The sequence below is a fragment of the Rhea pennata genome, chromosome 1, assembly GCF_028389875.1.
Source record: "Rhea pennata isolate bPtePen1 chromosome 1, bPtePen1.pri, whole genome shotgun sequence".
Taxonomy (NCBI): domain Eukaryota; kingdom Metazoa; phylum Chordata; class Aves; order Rheiformes; family Rheidae; genus Rhea; species Rhea pennata.
Genome location: NC_084663.1, coordinates 59,557,321 through 59,572,101, shown reverse-complemented (window position 1 = coordinate 59,572,101; position 14,781 = coordinate 59,557,321). Strand labels below are relative to the sequence as shown.

General features: G+C 43.4%; 1 protein-coding gene across 2 annotated transcripts in view; it reads left to right on the top strand.

Moving 5' to 3' along the window:
• ABTB3 (ankyrin repeat and BTB domain containing 3) overlaps nucleotides 1–14,781 on the top strand; it is a 183,473-nt gene that overhangs the window by 154,781 nt on the left and 13,911 nt on the right. Inside the window, exons 9-12 of one of the 2 annotated variants that reach the window (XM_062569458.1) lie at nucleotides 63–198; nucleotides 1,964–2,184; nucleotides 4,010–4,188; nucleotides 10,797–10,868. In XM_062569458.1, the coding sequence (XP_062425442.1) occupies nucleotides 63–198; nucleotides 1,964–2,184; nucleotides 4,010–4,188; nucleotides 10,797–10,868 (608 nt within the window). The remainder of the gene's footprint in view (nucleotides 1–62; nucleotides 199–1,963; nucleotides 2,185–4,009; nucleotides 4,189–10,796; nucleotides 10,869–14,781) is intronic. The other variant, XM_062569467.1, reaches the window with a different exon arrangement.

The window sequence follows — 14,781 nt, the reverse complement described above, 5'->3', positions numbered from 1 at the left end:
CTGATTTAGATGAGCAAATACTGGACTTTAAAGGAAATAAAAATATGTCTCTTGACTTGCAGGAAATTTTGAACTGGTTAGTTTGCTGTTGGAGCGAGGAGCTGACCCCATGATAGGAACAATGTACAGGAATGGGATTTCCATGACTCCACAAGGTGACATGAACTCTTTCAGTCAGGCTGCTGCACATGGACACAGGTAGAGTGGGAACAAGTCTAGTGGCATCGTTCAAATGGTTACTTTTTGCCTGGGAGTTTGGTGTGAGCAGATGGGTGGAAGCTCTGCATGAACAATTAAACATGCCACTAGCTAAGCAGAGATATAAGGCTTTTTGCTAGCATGTGAACTTGACCAGTTGGTGATATGAACTGCTTTTTGATATCGTATAAAAAAGGGAGTGGGACTCTTTGTGGTATGTTGAAATGTGATGTTTGTAAAATGATAGCTGATGTGAGGGTGGAAAGGAATGCCAAAGACAATCCTTCTGAATTTCTCGTGGATGTATTTTTGAGATTTGGAGTGGATTGTGTCTGTGCTGCTGCAGCCTTATCTGTCACCGAGCAGAGTTTCTGTATCTGTGTTCACTGTAAAGTCCTGTGTGTGTTAATGTTGTATGTACGCTGCAAATTTTTTTAAAAGGTAATGAAATGAGCACCCAGCATGCATGATCTTGCAATATTCAGGACTTAACTGCAGTATAATGGATTAGTATTATGATCTTCACATTCCTACTTTTTTGATTGTAGCCATCCAGAGGAACATAGATACAGGTTAGAGACAGTATCTACCCTCTATTTGCTTAGAGAAGAGCTGCCAGTCTAACAACATGCTAATAGCATGTCAGGGTGGGTTCAAACAGTGCTGCCCAACTGAAGCCTATGAGGAATCTCTGGGACAGAGAGGATTATTTATTTATTGTCATCTTATGTTCTCTGCTGGGGCCCTGTTGCCAGCTGGTGTGAGCGGCAGCTGCATCATGGTATCAGCGTTACCTAGCAGGACCTGCAGCTCTCCTTGATTTGGTGCTCGCTATGCATGTCATGGACTTACAACTTAATTTTCACACAAAAACTATCTCTCTTTGCTAGCTATACACCATGCACATGCACTGCCTTGTCTTTCCCTCTCTCCCTGAATCTCTCATTTGTTCAGAATGCGCCAAGTCCTGCTGCCATCCTGCGCCGGGGCCTGCGCAGGTGCCACTGTCAGGGACCCACCAGGGTATGTGGGAGGTGGGATGGGGCTGGCCCGTTTTCCCTTCTCACAGCCACAGAAACCCAGGAGAAACTCTGTTGAGATCAATGAGGTTATGCTCATCTGAACCAGAGAGGAGCGGGGTACCAAGCCACTGGCTGAATTTGGGCTTTGCTGTTTGGTAGCCTAGATGGCTGGCTTTGTAGAGTAGTCCCACATTTGCTTGAACCTGCCCTAATCAGCCTGGTTGAATGGCTACTTGCTCCAGCTTTCACAGACTGCTTTGACTGTTAATTGGTGGTGGTGGTATTCTCAGTAGCTTCAGACATTTCCCTTTTCAAGTGGCATCCTCAAAGTGAAAGCCCTTAAAGCTTTTCTAAAGGCAACTTTTTCTAAAAGCAACTTAGCCTCCCCAAAGAGTGGAGTAGGTGCCACCCAAGTTCCACCATGTTTAGCTCATGGGTTTCTGTTCTTACAAGGTCCTGCTGCACATATGACATCTGTACAATTTCTGTTATTGCAGCAACGTGGCCAGTCTTGCAGACGTGGTCCAGGCAGTACAGGTGGACTATCAGGAGCGGTGCTTGCGTCAGGGCTGCTGTAAGCCCATCCTACTTAACGATTGTTAATTGGAATTATTTCTGATTCGGCTGCAGAATAGGTGTCCTAACCTGCCATGGCACAGCAGAAAGAAAGCATAACCACTAACTTTGCTTTGTCTCTCTCTTTCTTTTTCTCTCTTTGTCTCCCTGTTGGCTGTGGTTGATAGGAATGTGTTTCGTAAGCTCCTCGCTCAGCCAGAGAAGGAGAAGAGTGATATTCTGTCCCTGGAGGAGATACTGGCCGAGGGGAGTGACTTGCCCGATTCTGCAGCAGCTCCACTGTGTGCCAGCCGCAACAGCAAGGCCAAACTGAAGGCTCTGAAGGAAGCCATGTATCACAGTGCTGAGCATGGATATGTGGATGTGACTATTGACATCAGGAGCATAGGTCAGTTGTGGTGTCTTCTCTCCTTTCCCTCCTCTGAGAGACTACTCTTAGAAATAATGTTTCTGAGCTGTTGGTCAAGCCAACTACGGATAAATTTTCATGACTTCCTGTGAAAGCAGCAATTGCAGGGGATTTCCAAATGGGTCTGTGGGTAAGGAGAGGGGAAAGCAAGTTCAGTCAGTTCAAGCAAGGTTTAAAGTTACGGCTCCCGGGCATCTGTCAAGTCAGCTTTGTTTTAATGAGCCCAGACTGAATAGGGCAATCTCCCCTGGGTGGCATGTACTTCGCTTGTCTCGCCGCAAGTGCAGATGCCACATGGCATACAAGTTGTGAGGCTCAGCTTTTTCTGGAAGTTTCCATTCTGTTAGGTCAGCTGAGGCCTGCACTGGAAGTGCATCTCTGGTTTTGCACACTCAGAAAGTGTTTTGCAGAGACAAATTGAGTAGTTAAGCTTTCTGCTCCCTAATCTGACCATACAAAACAGTGATCACTTCTTGTGGCAAGTCCTGTGTGTTACATCCATACTGAGAGCAGCACCTTTTTCTTCATCCTTCAGTCTGAAGGTCTTGGGGGGTCCTGTGGGTTTCTGGCACGGTTCAGTTCATGCTTCTCAGAGGCCACCTGGACTTTTCTGCACAACTGAGTAGTTTCCACCAGCAACCATCTTCGCTTTGACTTGGCAGAGTATTAGCTAAGAACAGCTCCTTTTTTGCACTCAACCTGTAAAGCAGCAATGAACTAGCTTCTTGGTGAGCTAATTGTGCCAACATGGAGCTTAAACATCACACCAGCGTCTTGGGAAATTGCTCTTGCCTTTGCCAAAGGTGGGCAGGTATTGCAAAAGGAGATCGGTCTGGACTCTTTGTTTACCATTCCTGTTAACATGCTTTCAGAGAGAGACCAGGGTGCCGGGCACGCGTCTGCATGGTGCAGGGCTCCCACCATAGCCTCTTCTTGCCTGTATCAGTGTTTGCCACCTGAGTGGGAAGCTTGTGGTGGCCATGTGCACAGCCTCACTGGGAGGACTGAGCAAGAAAGGCACCGTAGGATGGGTGCGAGGGGAGCAAAGTGGCTGTTCTCAGGGTGTGGGGCATTTGCTGAAGTGGAAGGAAGGACCGTTTACTCTCACTGTGTTCTGCAAGAACAGAAACTAGGTCACATCCAAGCTAATGCCTGGACTGTGTGTTTTATCAGTTAATACATGGGAGCATTTTCCTTTAAGTTCTTGAAGAGTGGTTCTGCCATGGCAAATGACTACTTAAAAAGGCTGATCTACTTAACTCACTCAGTGCTGCTTAGGGGAAATAGTAACGATCAGTAGAGGAGTTGGGATAGAGCTTTAAAAAAGTTTTAATTGTGGGAACACCAGTTTGAATACTGGTGAGTAGTGACCAAAATCTTTTTTTTTAGCATTTAATGGCTCTCTGGGGCCACATTCCAAACAAATGAACTACTGTAAATCTAGTTCCCAACAGGTTTTTGCATCGCAAAGCACCACAGCAATTATCGCAAATTGGCAGTCTCAGAAGAGAAGCTGAAGGCTAGATGAGCAAAGAGACCACGGTCTCCTCATAACACTTGGAGGAGCACCCCTGTGTATTAGGTTTGGGATGTTCTGATAACCATCAGTCTTTGTGGATAAAAAGGAATTTGATTTCTAGGGTTATTTGGCAGCTTTTGCTTAAAATCTTAAGATTAACATAACTAAAGGTAAAAAAAAAAAAAAAAAAAGGAAAGAAAAGAAAAGAAAAAAAGAAAGAAACAAAGAAACAAAAGGACACATGCTCCTCTGAAGATGCGAATGAGCTCTGTCCTCCATCTGTAGGTGTTCCCTGGACGCTGCACACGTGGCTGGAGTCCTTGAGAACGTCCTTCCAGCAGCACAGAAGACCCCTCATCCAGTGCTTGCTAAAGGAATTCAAGTCCATTCAGGAAGAAGAGTACACAGAGGAGCTCATCACACAAGGGTTACCTTTGATGTTTGAGATACTGAAAGCGAGCAAGGTAAGATAAATTATGCATTTTAAAGAAATCAGTCTCATTTTCATCCCATAAGATGCAAACCTTGTTAGGCTGTTTTTACACAGCTGTCCTAAAGCTTGTTTAGACTATATAGAATTATTATTTTTTGTATTGTGTGTCTCGTTTTTTTTCACTGTGGAAGCATGGGTTAAAAACATGCAGGCTATTCACATCTCCTGCTAGAACAGCTTAATGATACTAACAAAGAGCTGGAAAGACAACAGAAGCTAACGTGTAATGGTGAAATTAATGTCACAAGGATCATTGCAGTACACCAAGAGATGCTGATAACTGAGTCAACTCGCAGAGTAACTTCACCCAGCTTGCTATATAGGACCATACGACAGAGCTAATGTTCATGTTTGTTCTGGATTTCTTTGACCTCTTGCATGATTTTCCCTTCATGTGGGATTTGCACTGCTAAACTTCTGGGGAGACTGGTTTCTGCAGCACACACAGAATAATTTTTAAAAATCTGTGTGAGTGTGTGTACTTGCAATCTCCCCGGATTTATTCCTTCAGTTTGACATTTTTTTACTCAGACAAATCAGGCTAACAAATCCTTTTGAGAGAGGTTCCATTGGGTATGCAAGTATAATAGCAAAGGGGAAGATTGTGCGGCCGGCAAGGAGAGGAAAATGTCTTACCTGTTTCGTGAAGGCTAGATACTTTCTTGTAAGACTTGTTTTAACACCAGCAGTCTCTTCTCTGCTGCTGCCATTGACAATCTCTCTCTCTCTCTCAAGTCAAGTTTACTGTCTCAAGCCCAGTCAAGTTTACTGTTCTCTGATATGAGGAATTTTTTTTAGTAATGAGAAGTGTAAAAATTGATTGTTGTTCTTTTTCTTATGCCCCATAATATGTGTCGATAAGGTCTTCTCTTTGTTTAACCGGGAAGTAAGTACCATTCTTCACCCAATTCAACACCCAACAGCAAGGGGCAAATACTTTTTACTACCAGCAGCAATATCTCAAATCATGTGAAAAGGACAGAGGTTCTGGTGAAAGGTTCCAGGCTTAGCACAGCTAGTGAAAGCTCACACGGATATGTTTCCTGTATGCTGCTCCCAAGGAAGGCTCACATTCAAAGTCCCCAGAAAATACTGAACATTTGTTCCAGCAATTGTTTTGAGTTTTGTTCCCATGAACTTTGGGAACGCTCTGGGATTAGTTTGTAATTGATAGGAGTTTACAGAGAATTTTTAGAGATAACTTTTAGGAAATCATTCCAAAGCCTAGGAATTTTAGACTCCTTGCACTGAACTGGCTTGGGTTAGTGTATGTTCATTGAGCAACTAGCAGCAAGGTGCTGTTAAGTTTGAAAGGTGATGTAAAACTAATCGTATTGAAAACTTCATGGAGATTACGTTTAGGCCTGGTAATCTAGGATGAAGGATAGTTATAACTGCTGTTCTCCTGGGTGGCTGAAGCCAAAACCAATGGGTTTATATACGTTCAACTTTAAAATAAATTATTTATGTAGGATTATACGTCTGGGAGATGTCAGACTAGGTCTTCCAGTCTCTTATAGGCAACATGGTAGCAAATAAGACCATACATCGTTTTGCTTTGGGTTCACTTAAAAGGTAAAATGTAGAGGGGAGAAAAAATTAAAACAGCAAAACAAACCCAATAAGATAAAGAAAAAATCTGTGTTGGTCTTTGTTCCTGCCTCTGGGCCTAGGGGAACTGCCTGTCTTCACTTTTCATGCATATGCATATTCACAAACACACACATACACTATTTCATATTCTTAGAAAAATAATGAATCATTCTGGGACATTGTAAGGGTTTAAAAATTGTCTGCAAATGGCATGAATTATTGCCATGATATTGTCCAACTGGCCTCTCACAAAGCTCTCCCAGACTGAAATGAGGACAGACTCTACCCAGCCCTTGGGCAGAAATCAGAATAAAATCATTTGTAGGGAAAAGAGACAGTAAAATTTCTCCCTGGTCACTGCCATAGAAGGCAGTTAAGGAAAGCTTGAGATTCCAAGGATATTCTGTTCCACTTCTCTGGCAGGGCTGAGAGCAGAGACTGTGCTTTATATATACCCACAGAATGGAAATCTCCTTCAAGAAGTGCAGAAGGGGTGTAGCTGTGGTTCAGATCCCTCTCTTTCCACAGCAAATTACAGAGCTCTGCATTTTATAAAGCTGTGTGGAGAGGAATTTGATTTGTCCAAATGGACATCCTTTTCCCTGTGGGCTGGGAACTTCGAGAGAGATTACGACTCATGCTAAACATCACAATATGGCCCAATACATTTCCTTAATGAGTCAGTCAGGGCACAAAGCATAAAATAAGCAGCGAGGAAGCACAGAGTCACTTAGCATTTCCTGGCTGATACTAAACAAGATGTCCCTTGTTATATGTAATATGTCCTACATATTGTGATGCTCAGTATATTTTAATTGCACAGTAACTTGTACCTAATAGAAATGGCTTTTTCCATTTCTATAAGTAATTCCAAATATCGCATAGTCTCAAAAAATTTACAATTAATTGTAAAATTGTAAAAACAAATTTGTAAAAAAAATTATAAAAACAAATTACAGTTAATTAGTTGAGATAGGGAAGATCTTAGCCTCCCTTATACAGGGAAACTGAGGTAAGCAGGTTTCCCCACCTCATAGGGTGCTGCAGGTGTTCTCTACCTCTGACAGTCTCAGCTTCAGAGGCTGTGATAACCTAGGTAAGGCAGAGAAAAAAACTGTAATTTGAGTAATTTGGTTAGAGAGACTCTCCAAAAATTGCACAGCAGCACAGAACAGGTCTTTGGAAAGAGCGCAGGCCTTCTGCTCTCGCCTTCTACTTTGCACTCTCTGAAGAAATGTTCTCGTGGGTTCCCAGGCCATGAGAAAAGGCCAGGCACCACACAAATGAAAAAGTTACAGATAAAATACAAATGGCTACAAGAACCACACCAAATAAAATAAATACGCATCCCTCGTGTCATACAGATGATTTTTAAATGCCTGTACCGTGAGGATTTCAGGGTCCAGGTGTCAGAATTCCCTCAGCAGCTCTGTGTCAGCCTCCAGCAGACTGGTAGGCTGGCACTCTGCTCCCCTTCACATGCCAGAACAGTGACAACAGAAACTGGAAAAAAACTTTCAGAAGTCCCCATGCTGGAACATAGGGTGGCAAATTGGCAAATCAGACAAGACAGCTGCATACGTGCTTAAGGTGAAGCCCCTAATTTTATTGCTTTTCTTAAAGCTATGAAGTAAAGAGGGGAAGCACAGTTAATAAATGGCATATCAGTTGTTTATTGTTGCACTAAAACCTTGGGGGAAGAGTTCGAAAGACACGAGTAGCGGTTAGGTCCCTGGCTCCTGCTGGCTTCTGATGGGACTGTGCACTTTCATTGACCTTCATGCCTTTAAATGTGTTTATCAGCTGCACCATTCTGAACTGGATCAAGAGCTGAGAAATGACAGTAGTTCCATGCTGCTAAGGCAGAGCTATCCGAACAGACAGATCACTCTGTGCTTGCTTCCCCCGGGGTTACTGCTGTTGTGCAGTGAGCCTGAGTCATTACCAGACTGAAGACCAAAAAAAAAGATATTCTGGAGAAAGCAGTATCAGTAGAAAGGATATGGAGAGCTCAATTTAAGCCACCTTCCAAAGAGTAAGTAAAATTCAAACTAGCAAAGCGCTAACAAACTGTCAGTGAAGTTGTTGTGGCTCGCTGAAGGATTCAGGCCACCAGATGAGGAGGAAAGAACTACCATTTTGAGACAGATGATTGAAGCAGACAAACTTGTAACCGTAGCCTGCTAAAAGTGGTTTGGACAGGGCTGCATGAGACAAAAGTCAGAGAGACACTTCTGGGAGCGAGTAGCCCAGAGCTAAACTTGAGATGCTTTATAAAGCAGAGAGCAGAGTTGAGTCCCTCAAAGCAATGATGACCCTGGAAATCTTGTTACAGGAGGAGAACAGAACCACGCAACCAGATTTCTGCTTATCAGTATCTGCATTGAGCACTTCGTGGCCTGAAGAAAACCCACAGAATTCTCTCTGGAAGTTCTCATTTGCCTTCAGCTGAGGTTGACATTTGCTGCGTGCATTTGGCTTTGACCTGAATTGCTGTCCCGCCCAGTGTTAGGGTACCCAAGTTGCCTGAAGAGAGGTTGTGCTTGAGGTCTGGCCATAGCTCTCAGCTTGGCCCCCCAAATACAGCATTTAAAAAGAGTAGTGAGAAGGCTGCACCCACATCTACTGGCTTGTAATGTCAGAGCTTGGGTATATCAATACAGCCCATGCTGGCAGGCCACCGTGCTGTGGGCTGAGAGGATGGCAGCAGCTCTGCCTGGAGGGAGCCGTGGCTGCCATGAGCTCATATAGACACATATGTGCTCTTCCTTTTTTGCAAAGAGGTTATCTTGAAAGATAACATGCTGAATGTGAGTGATCCATTTTTGTTCCTTATTTACAGAAATCTTGGAGCTCTTCCAATTTGACCTTGACATTTCCACAAGTTGAAACGAGAAAGACTCAAAATCACAACCCTAAATGTTAAGCTGCTCTGGCCTTTGAAGGAGGTTGGGTTTAGATTTCCACTCTGGACCTCAGTGTGAGCTTGAATTGTCAGTAAGATCATTCACTTCCATGGAGACCAGCCAGCACTATTACCAACAGTACTAAGTTATGAGCCAGTTTCATCCACTGCTTTTTCTGCATGCAGCAATTTAGAACGTACTAGTTTTGGCCTAGTTTTGGAGAAAAAATATCTTTTAACTCCTAGTAACGTCTCTTAGAACTTTTTCCCGTTCACCTCATCACATGGACATGGAACTACTATTTGCCATTACTTTGGATCCTATGTGGGAACACATTGCTGAAGGGCATGTGTTAGTCCATGCGTGTCTAAGAGCATGTGTTTAATGTGTTGTCCAGAAGCTCCATTTGACATGATGTTGGAGGTTCTTTGCACCAGGAAACACTGGCTCCAGACTATGGGCATTTCTGCTAGTATATTGCCCAGGACAAAATCAATTTGAAAAGCTTTGGAAGGTCCTTTGTCCCCCCTACTCAATATCAGTTTTGTAGCTTTCTCTTCATCCTTCCAATCGCTAGTTTGTCTGAAGATTTTGCCCATTAGTGAGATGTTGGTTATACTGTACAGTACAGCTTGTTGAAAGATGCAGGAAATTACTTTGCAAAGATGTTTCCTCAGAATTCCTGCAGAGTTTCACAAACTCTACAAATGCATCTAAAAGCAGATGAAGAAATCTGCAGGAGCGCATAGACTCTTTTGAAAAGTTGAACTGTTTGGACCTATTTGAATAATAGCCATCAATCCAATGTTTACAGCTATTTAGAACAAATAACAATTCAAAACAATAAGCAGTTTTACAAATTCCAGAAGTATTTAGGCATGTAGGTATCTTCAGAAACCTGGCCTGTATAATTCAAGAGCAAAAGTACTGTTTCAACAGTGTTTTAGCCACCTGAAATGGAAAATGTCTTAGAAAGCAAAGAAAATCATTTTTTAAAATATATCCCTTCAGAAATAACAGTATATAGCCTCTGTCAAAGAAAACTAACTACTGAAAAAATAATTTTCATTTGTCTCCAAGAAGCAAAAAGCAAGAGGACAGCCTGAAACCTGCCTTCTCTATTGCAGAAAAATATTCAGAGGCTGAAGCTTGAGATGGATGTCCTGTTTGTTTGTCCTGTTATTGATATGGTCTTTCTGGATTTAATTCCTCTAAAGCAAATGTCTGAAGAGGTTGCTCAGAGTATATCAACAGACACAGCTCATACTTCCGTTCTACAAATTCCAGACATGGGGGATGCAAAACATCAGTTTTCCCCCTAGGCCTCAGATTACCCAGGAAGTTATGTTGGAGGATGAAGGAGCTAGAAAATTCCTCTTTTTGTCCCTTGCATCACGATGGGCTGAAATGAATATTTGTTAAGATGGGTTTGAATGAGGCTCTGTGTTTGTCTGTGAACTCAGAGTATCCTGTTCTGCAGGAAGGGGTTAGGTTAGAGAGGAGATGTGAATCCAGTATGGCTTATAGGCAGGCGCTGAATCTCCCTGAGCTCTTAGGGTAAAGCTTTCTCTTAGTAGAGTCCTGTATGTTTTTTCTCTTGTCTGCAAACAGATCCAGAAAGACTCTATCCTTGGGCGATGTTTTACTTTCTTGTTAAACTGCTTTTCAGCAGTGAATTGAAGTTTTAATACAATGACAAGTTTCATTAGAATATTTGCTCTCTATAATATTTTACTTTTCTTGAAAAAATGAAGACTTGAGAATGGAATATTTTGGCCAATGACTGAAGTATTTTAAGTGAAGAAAAGTATAGACTTTCCATAAAGGAGGCAGACACGGCAAAACCTGCACTAAAAATAATCTGAAGACATCCACAGTCCTAAAGTGCCTGTTTACAGATTCCATGGAATGGCTAATACCATCTGTCTGAGTGTCAGCTAATGTCCGTCCTGTAGTAGGTGATTGATCTTTTAACAGGGACTCGGAGTGATTTCTTAAAGCAGGTTTCACTGCATTCAAGTAATTGTAGTGATCTGTAACATTGCCTGTTGTCATCTGTAGTACTTCTGTGTCTAAACAGTTCAGAGTAACCAGGAGGCAAGTTATCCACACATGTACATCATGCATTCTCCATGTGAGATGGGAACACCAGGTACTGAGTGGCATGTTAATAACAGGCTATTAACCCTGCAGTGTGTTTTTGTAACACAGATTCCACTTCATACTAACACAGGTTTGATTTTTTATATCCTCTATCTGCCTTCTAAAATGTTTCCCTGCCAGAGGCAGAAGCTGTTTCTTCATTTACAATAAATAAATGCCATGGATGTGACACCTGCCCTTTTCTGGGCTCTCACCCAGGGATTAGACTGTGCCCAGGGATCTGAACTTTTTACATACAATGCACAGCTGTGATATAAAGAGCCTTTTGAAAGGGAAGCTTGGCAGCTTTCCCAGAAACTAACTGAAGGGTCCATTTGTGCCTTACCTGTGATTAATTCCATTTCGTTTGTATTTGCCGTGGAAGGACTTGAGCCTAACACTAACAAAAGCTATTCTGTTATGCAGTTCAATGCCTCTAACTGTATCCCCAACCTCTGGGGCTTCCCTACCTTTACAACTGTTGACTAATATTAATTATGGGTATGCTGCTTAATCATCTAAGGGTGACCCTCTAAAGTGTCATTTAATCAGTTTCGATGCAGCTGGCAAAAGTGAGTTATGCTAGAGGACCATAGAAAAACACCCAGGGAAAAACAAAAAAGATTGAAAGAGATGGCAGGGAAAGTCTCATAGCAGATTTTGGGGACTCAAGCCAGGGCAGTCTGCAAAAAGCCCTTGCTGTTACTTAACACTTTGTTGGCTCTTCCTGGGAAGAGGAGAGCATAAATAGAGGAATAATTCAAGGGCGTCCCTGCATGTCCTGGAAGGAAGTTTGTGGACGAGTCCTCAGTGGATTTGGATGTCCTAAGAATCTGTCACTGCTGGAACAGCCACTGGGGATCACGTGCAGAATGTGTGATTGAGAACAGCTCTTCTGCCAATCTACATCTAACAGAGAGCTAGATCATCTCCCAGTGTCTCCAGCACCAGGGGAAGAAAAGATATCTCTGCCAGCACCCCTGCTGCCTGAGCAGCACGGTGTCTCTGCGCAGGGTGGATATGTGTAGTAACAGGCAAACATGCAGTGCAGAAGAATAGTTAACTTAGCACAGTATTTTTCTGTTTAACACTGTGAGTTGCTGTTTTGGGGGCCATGTGGTAGAGGAATTTGAGGGCCTGCTACACTTAAGCTCTGTGAGATAGAAATGAAGGGACTGGTTAAATTGGCATTAATGGAGCGGGTGGCGTAAGTACAAGAGAAAACTAAAGTATTGTGTGGAACTTCAAAGGCAATTAAAGAAACTTAACTTGTTTGCTGAGGGCAAATGTGTGGAGGTGGCAAGATGGCTGCAGGCCAGTCAGGAGGCCAAAGAACTGGGTTGTGAAAAGTGCAGAGAGGTGACAGGGTGGCTCTAGGCCAGTCAGGAGGCCAAAGCACTGAGTTTCAAGCAGTCCAGGGAGGAGCAGTGTGAGAACAGGGGAGACTATGAAGAGAAGGCAGCAGAAGCAAAATGTGGCCAAGATCTTAGAAGACTGGAAAGTTGGAGAAGAGCAAAACAACAGCCAAATTGAGTAATCCAACCTGAGTTTTTCCCTTGAGAATTTGGACCATGGGCATCCAAGACGACACATACTTCTAATAAGTACTGGAGAAAACTGGTTCAGTATTTCCCACTGTGTCCAGTGCTTCACAAGACTGTGTCACAGAATGGCTGAAATGAGTTGAATTGGGTAAGCTAAAATGGAACAAGCTCTTCCAGAGTATGCACCAAAGCCTGGAGGAGCCTCTTCTGTGTTCTGCTGAATGACCTTCAGAAGGTCATTCAGGAAAAAAATGAATGCCCCCAATCTGATTCTTCATCTCTTTTCAGATCACTCTACTAGACATCTCTGCTGAGGCAACTGGAAAACTTCACCTTTGTTTCAAAAGAACTCATGAATTCCCCTCATAGCTCAAGTGCACTCACCAAGTATGGGAAATTCCTTTAGATCTCTTCCGAAGAATGCTTTTAAGTCAGGAGACTGCCTATATCTACAAAGCAAAGTTGCTTGCTTACAAACCAGCTCTTTGCTGGAAGCACCATCTCCCTAAGAAGATTCACTGTTGTTCCCTGTTCCCTCTTGCCTGTACGTAATTACCCCATGGCAAGGTAAATATCTTTATTATATCCCATGCCAAGCTATATTCCCCCCTCCTACAATAGAAGATGCATATCAGCTCTCTTTGACTGAGAGTGAACACCCATGTCTGAAAGGAAGCTGGCCTCAGTCCAGATCTCAGCATCACACATCCTGGCAAAATGTTTTCCAACATCAGACTGTAGCAAAAAAACCAAACTTTGGTTTGCCCCTCAGTGTTAATATAACTGCCCACAACTGCTGATGAAAGCCCTTACAGCTGTTCTTTTACAATCAGCTGGTAGGATGATAGGAGAAATAGGGAAGATCTGTCCTGCTCAATGCCTTAGTAGGATGGACATGGTAACCAAGGTGGCCTCTCAGATTTCCAGTGAGGGCACTGTGCAAAAAGGAAGACTGATTAGGGTGGGTACGTTCTCTTCTCCGTTATAGCAATTTTGATGCACCAGATTCTCTTTATGGACTTTTGTTCCCTGTGTGGACCTGTGAAAGTTGCTTCACAGGTAGCCCAGCTCAGCCTGTTCCAAGAGCAGGAGTTGGCTTCTGAAAAAGCAGATTTTTCCCCCAGCAATCCAGTCACAGACTTGTACCTTTGACAATGGATCCCTTTCATCTCTCTTCTTTGCTGCTTCTTCCTGCCTAGTTTATTGTTGAAAGCAGCAGACTTCAGGGAGCAGATTCAAGACCACAGCCTTTAAAGGCTTGGCCCTGTTTGTGCTTGTGTGGTAGGGTAAGTTGTTATGTGGTAATACCTCATTACTTCCCTCTGCAAGTCTTTGGCAGAAACCTTGCTGCTGTTTGCTAGCTACGACTCTAAATGAGCACATACTTACCTTCCTGTTAGCTTTTTAGCTGAGCAGATTTTGGCTTTCCAAAGGCATGTGTGATAAGTATTCAGTTTTATCAACCTAAGCCAAAGCTCTCCAACCTCCTGTCTTCCAAACAAGAAGTGTCCTGTGTTCAAGCTCTGAGGCGCTGTGATGGATAAAGTCACTGTTTGCTTGATGGTTCTGCTGTCTTTGACCAATAGTTAGGTCTTTTCTTTCTTTTTTTTTTTTTTTTTGTCTCTTTTCCCTTTGTCCCATCTCTATTCTGTGCTTTGGGGGGGGGGGTTTAAGCATCTTAAGCATTTTGAGGTAATTAAAATTTTGAATTTTGTTTGCACCAGAGTTTTTGGCAGGTTTGTGGACAGTCAGTGGCAGGGTGGCTTTATAATGGGCTTCCATCCACATGCCACAGGGTTTATGTCCGATTAATTACCCCAAGAGCTGGCAGTGCCTCACTGATGTTGGCAAGCTGTCTGTGCATGGAACCAGCTAATCATGCTGGTCTGAGTTACAAGCAGGGATCCTCTTTGCCCACCCATGTATCTGGGATTGGCCTTTCTTCCCCCAGCCTCAGTACATCTGGATGTCATGGTGTGCAGTGCCTTGGCTGCTACCTGTGGGTGAGCCCTCCAGTCCCCTGCGAGGGTATAGAGAGGGATGTGCCCAGATTTCCCATCGGGATGTTCACATGGGTACCGCTGGAAGGAGGGGGTGCTTTACCTTTATTGTCACAGATGTGTGTTTTGGAAAAGGTGGAGGGCTGATGAATTCACAAGTCCATTAAAGCCACGGTGGCATAGGCAGGACCTGTGTACACGGCAGACTGGAGAGGCAGAGGAAAATGTCAGCAGCTATCCTCTTTAGTACAGTAACTTCTTTCATTCCCTGGTATAAGGCGAGTATTGCTCTTCCGTTTACGTCTCCTCTCTGCAGCCTTCCCCCCGCCCTGATCCATGGTTTTATTTCCATCCTCCGTTGTATTTACTGGCTTCTTGG